We start from the raw sequence: 5,468 nt of genomic DNA, 5'->3' as shown, positions 1-5,468 counted from the left end.
ATATATGGAAATGCCTCTCACTCTGCAACATCAGACAAGGCCATCACATCACTTCTGTACCCGAGCAAAGGCGCAACAAGGCGGAGACTCCAAGGACTCTCAGAGCTTTCTGCCTTCTGGGTACCAGCCTGGCGTCTTCCACTCAGATTTGGATCCTGCGGCGCGCCCCCTGGCGCCTTCAACAGACACTGCACGAAGGGGAGGGTCCCGGCGAGCACGCGGTCCAAAAGCAGCCCGTGGCGCATGCGTAGGACGCGAGCGCTCGGCTCGGCTAGGGAGAGTCCAAGCATGAGGGGGGGAAACTGTAGAAGTCAGATTCTGTTTTGCTCTAGAATTAGGGAAGTGGCTTCTATTTTTCTGTGACTTAAGATAAAGTATATAGCTTTTCTTGTGGCTCTTTTTGTAGGTATTAAGGTGGCTAAAGATTGTCAAAATCTTCTTTGTCCTTAAGCACCCCTCCTATAGGGGGTGCGTTGGACAGTCCCAGGTCAAGGCGCGCGGGGGCGGAAGCGGCGGCCGGGGCTGTCAGAACTGGACAGGGTCGGGGCAGAGCGGCCATGGAGGGTCAACGCTGGCTGCCCCTGGAGGCCAATCCCGAGGTGAGCGCAACTCGGGTCCGGCCTGGGGCTGTGGGCAGGGGCAGTGGGAGCCCAGCTGTTGCAACTAATCCACAGCAATTTGTCTCTAAGCCGTATTCTCTGTTTTGTTTTCAGGTCACCAACCAGGTGAGTCAGGTGTATGTCGTTTGGGACCCCTGGAATCCCATCTGCCTTGCTCAGTGCACTTCTCTGATGGCCTCCACCTCGCGTTCCCGAGGATTCTGCGATTTAATTCCGTGAGGGCCCCTCTTGTTCTGATTAAGGCGGGTCCGCCCCCTTTGCGGCCACCTCCCTGCCACCTGGCTCCTGGTGATGCTCTCGGCTGCCTTAGCCACTCCTCTGGTCCCATTCCCCGGCAGCACGTTCCCTGGGGACTATAGGTCTGAGGTTTGAGGGACTTTTACTCTGTACTCCTCTTCCCTCTTCGTTTTGCCTCTTGCTAGAGACGAGTCCATAATTTTCCTACCCCAGTACCTTTTGGATGACTAATTTGCCTACACTTCCTGACTCCAAGCTTTGTAAACTCGCCCACCCAGTCCTTGTAATTTCATCCACCGCCTGCACGATGAAATCATCTTCCAATCATCTTCTCTTGCCCCATCAAATTGCTTCTCTTCCCCGCCACGCCCCCTTTCTTTTCCAGTCTTCTAAAAGGAAATGTAGTTGCTTTTATACCGAAGAAATCCCGGGTTAACAGTTCGCGCCATTCTTTGCCACTTACAGTCCTTTAAAGTTCCTTCTGGATTGTTGGAGGTTGGGGTTTGGGTAGGGGAGAGGGAACCTCTCCCAACCACAAGATTAACGAATAGTGAGTGCTACTAGGTAAAAAATTTTGATTTGCCCAGGTGTGAATTGTCTTACCCTGTTTTTTCATTCTCACAGCTCGTTTACTTTTTACAAGCTTCTTACTTTTTCTCAGTTTATCATATAATTTCCACTGAATCTTCCTTCTCATCACCAAGGAATAAAGATTCACTGTGTACTCCAAAAATTGATTTTTGGTTTTCAAGGCTTGTAGCAAATTCTTTGGAGAGAGTGACACCTTTGTTTTTATTTTATTATTTTTTTAAGACAGAGTCTCACTCTCGTGCCCTAGACCAGAATACCATCGAGTTAGCCCAGCTCACAAAACCTTCAAAATTCTGGGTTCAAGCAATCCTCTCGCCCCACCTGTTCTGATAGCTGGGACTATAGCAGCCTATTTTTTTCTACTTTTAGGAGAGACAGAGTCTCTGTTCTTGCTCAGGCTGGTCTCCAACTCTGAGCTCAAGGGATCCTCCCACCTTGGTCTCCCAGAGTGCTAGGATTACAGGCTTGAGCCACAACACCTGGCTGGGACATCCTTATTTTCTGTCTTTGGGAAACATATCTTTCCTCATTAAGTTTGTGAGCTATAGGTTTTTCAAAGATGCCTTTTATCAGTCTAAGGATGATTCCTTTGTTCTTTAGTTTTGTTGTTGTTGTTGTTGTTGTTTGTTTGATTTCAGTTTTTGGCTGGGGCTGGGTTTGAACCTCCCACCTCTGCCACCCTTTTCTTCCTGTTCTTTAGTTTTTATTGTGAATCAATGTTGAATTCTCTCAAATGATTTTTCTGCATCTCTTGAGATGATCCTTTAGGAAAGAAATAATATCAATTCTACATAAACATGAAAGAGAAGACTCTTCCCAACTCATTTTATGGGCAGCATTACCCTGACACCAAAACCAAAAAAGCCAAAATGAGAAAAACTGCAGACTGGTGTCCTTTATAAACATGAATATGAAAATCAATAAAACATTAGCAAATAGAATGCTGCAATAAATATATAAAAGGATAACATGTCATGACCAAGAACAGTTTATTCTGACATTGCAGAGCTGGTTCACTATTCAAAAATGAATCATCATCATTAGCCATTATTAATAAAGTAAAAACTAAAACATTTTAGGTGACATTGTTAATTGTTTTAATGACATATAAGTTTGTATAACTGGAAAGTCCAACTGCTAGTGGGGTTTGTTCCTAGGTAGTCTTGATAAACTATGAATCACATTCACTAGTATTAATAATATTTAGGGGGCCTTTTATAATACTCTGAATAGAAACTGGTTCTTTGGTGATGAAAATATTCATGTTTTTTGGCTTTTCAATCCAGTTGGAAGACAGACAGTAAACAAATCTTTAACAATTGTTTAAGTGCAATGAAAAAAAATTAGTGTTATGATGGAGACCATCAGGAAAAATTTAATAGGTTGGATAGTGACAAGAAACCTTTCTGAGGTGACATAACGGAAAAGATGTATTTTGGTAACAGATTGTACACACTGTATGATGTGCCTTGGCATGGTTTAGTTTGTTTTGAATTTATTAACGAAATAATGTGCTTTAAGTGGGAGAATGGACAAATACCTGAGAAGTGGTTTTAACCAAAATTTTTGTGTGGTTTCTTTATGTGTTAGAGACTGAATCAGGAGTAGAAAATGAATAGGAATTTAATTAGCTGGCTTAGAATGTGGAGCATTAGTAAATACCAACAATAATGTCTATACCACTCTCTTATTTCCTCTATCAAATGGAGTCATAGGATCTTGATCTCACTGTATTATTATCTGGTAATTGCATATGTTATTGTTGTACTTTTAGTTTTAGCAAATACTACTTTATGGCCCAATGATGCCTGGTATTTTTATGAGAATATTCATCACAGGTCTGCTTTATCCAGATCAGGATTAATTGTTAGACATCAGCTAGAAACTAGGTGTCTCAGGAGATGTAGTGAGCAATGATTTATGTTGTTGGTTTGGATGCTCTCAACCCCTCTTAAGTGTATTTGTTTATGTTGTGGGTAGGAATTACTTAGTATAAAATCATTTAAGGGATAGAAAAAATTATTTAAAAATTTTAAGATCTACTTTATTTACATATGCATTTAAAGAGGTAAAAGCAGTTTATAGCTGATGGAAGTTACAGGTTATTGAGCGTGTTATAATTTAATATTTTTGAACATTTAACATCATAAATGTTAACTTATAACATTTAAGCATTCTATGCTGTATATCAGGTCATCACATTGTACCCTACAAATGCATACAGTTACGATTTAATAAAAAATTAAATTTTAAAAAGTATAGAATGTGATATGGGCAATTATTATCATTTACAACTATACTAGATTTTCACTGTGATTGGCTGTTGTGGTTTGAATATAGCACAGCCATATTATATATATGTTAAATATTGTGTTTTAGAACCAATGATTATTTTATGTGGAATCCCACTAGGATTATTCCTAATTGTGATTTCACTGAGGAGATAAAATGTTTTTCTAGCATAACATCCAAAGGTAAATAAATTTACTGTAGCATAATTGTTCTATTTAGCCTAGATGCTTAGAGTTAGAAAAATAATTAGAGGTTATTTACTGAATTGTTGCCATAAATATACAAGAATTCTCTTATCAGTAGTTCCCATTTTAGGGAAAAAAAACCCAAACTTGTTAATTGTCTTCCTTGAGCTACTGCTTGTTTCCCTGTTCTGTTTCCTTCCTTTGTAAACTTTGCACAAAGAATTGTCCAGAGCCACTGCCACTGTCATTACTGCCTCATCTCCCCTCTCTTCTGTATTCCCTCCTGGTTAGCTTGCTTCTATCCTATTTCAGAAGAACTACTTGTGTCAGGTTTATTAATCACCTCTTTGCCAGACCCCATGGTCACTTTTCTGTCACCACATTTCTAGCCACTCAGCAGCATTTGGTAGAATATTCCTTTCTGTCCTTCTTGAAACGTTATCTTCTCCTGGTTTCTGTGATAATTCTGATTTTCTTCCTATTTTCCTAACTGCTTCCTAGAGTCTTCTTTGCTTGGTCATTGTCTAAGAAGTCCTCCAGACTTCATCCTAGACTGCTAATCTTTTCTGTCTGTATTCTCTCGCTAGTGATGTTTTCTAGTGTGTAGCTTTGGTGCCATTACTTGTCACATAGTTGATCCTACTTTCTTCTAAGCTCTGACTTCTTCACCAAATTGGAAATCTATATACTTTGATATCTCCGTCTGGATGTCTTATGGATCCTTCAAACTTAATATGGCCAAAAAGGAAATATGGATTTTCATTCTCCCATCTTTCCTCTAAACCCGTTTCTTTCTCATCTATCTAATCGTCAGGTTGTTCTCAGTGATTTTTCTCCCTGATTGTGCTACTTTGAAGAGCCCGTAGTGGATTGGTTTGATTTCTGTGGTTGGAACCCCTACCTTGCTGTTTACTAGCTCTGAGACCACAGGCAATTGTCTTACTCTTCATACCTTAGTTCCTTAATTTCTTATAATGTCTCCTAATTTTGTAAGATTGTAGTAAGAATTAAATAATTACATGTAAAATATACAGAACAATGGAATCAAGCGTGCTTTCCATGAATGTTAGCTATTTTTAATATTCTTTTTCTCATTGCACAGATCCAATTGATCTGCAAATCTTGTAGACTAGTTTTTCAAAATCTATCCCAATTCTGGCCATTTTCTCCATTTTAACAACCACAACTCAATCTGTCCCCATCCTTAGCTTGCATAGCTGAAGTGGCTTCCTAACTAGTTTTGCTGATTTTTCCTTTCCTTCCCTAAAGTCTTATTTCCATACACATCCAAAGAGGTCTTATAAAAATGCAAATTCAATCTTGTGACTCCCTTCTTCAGGTACTCTGATGGTCTTGCACTGCCTGTCCTCAGAGTACACTTTCCAGGTTCTTGTGAGTGGATGACGAGGTATTGCCATCTCTCTTCCACTCACGCCCTGCTGCAGTCTGAGTACGTCTGTTCCTGCTTCAGAGTCTTTGCACTTGTCTGTCCTTTGCTGGAATCATCTAATCTGGGTTGTTTCATGGCTACTTCTTTCTCTCT

At 40.2% G+C, this 5,468-nt stretch overlaps 1 protein-coding gene across 1 annotated transcript in view; it reads left to right on the top strand.

Moving 5' to 3' along the window:
- The first annotated feature begins 487 nt into the window (after positions 1-487).
- UCHL3 (ubiquitin C-terminal hydrolase L3) overlaps positions 488-5,468 on the top strand; it is a 56,541-nt gene continuing 51,560 nt past the window's right edge. The window contains exons 1-2 of the mRNA XM_003789722.3: positions 488-599; positions 714-725. Coding sequence (XP_003789770.1) covers positions 558-599; positions 714-725 — 54 coding nt within the window. The 5' untranslated portion in view covers positions 488-557. The remainder of the gene's footprint in view (positions 600-713; positions 726-5,468) is intronic.

The sequence above is a fragment of the Otolemur garnettii genome, unplaced genomic scaffold, assembly GCF_000181295.1.
Source record: "Otolemur garnettii isolate 467f Iridium unplaced genomic scaffold, OtoGar3 scaffold00036, whole genome shotgun sequence".
NCBI lineage: Eukaryota > Metazoa > Chordata > Mammalia > Primates > Galagidae > Otolemur > Otolemur garnettii.
The sequence above is the reverse complement of the archived record's forward strand: the minus strand, read 5'-3'. Positions and strand labels throughout refer to the sequence as shown.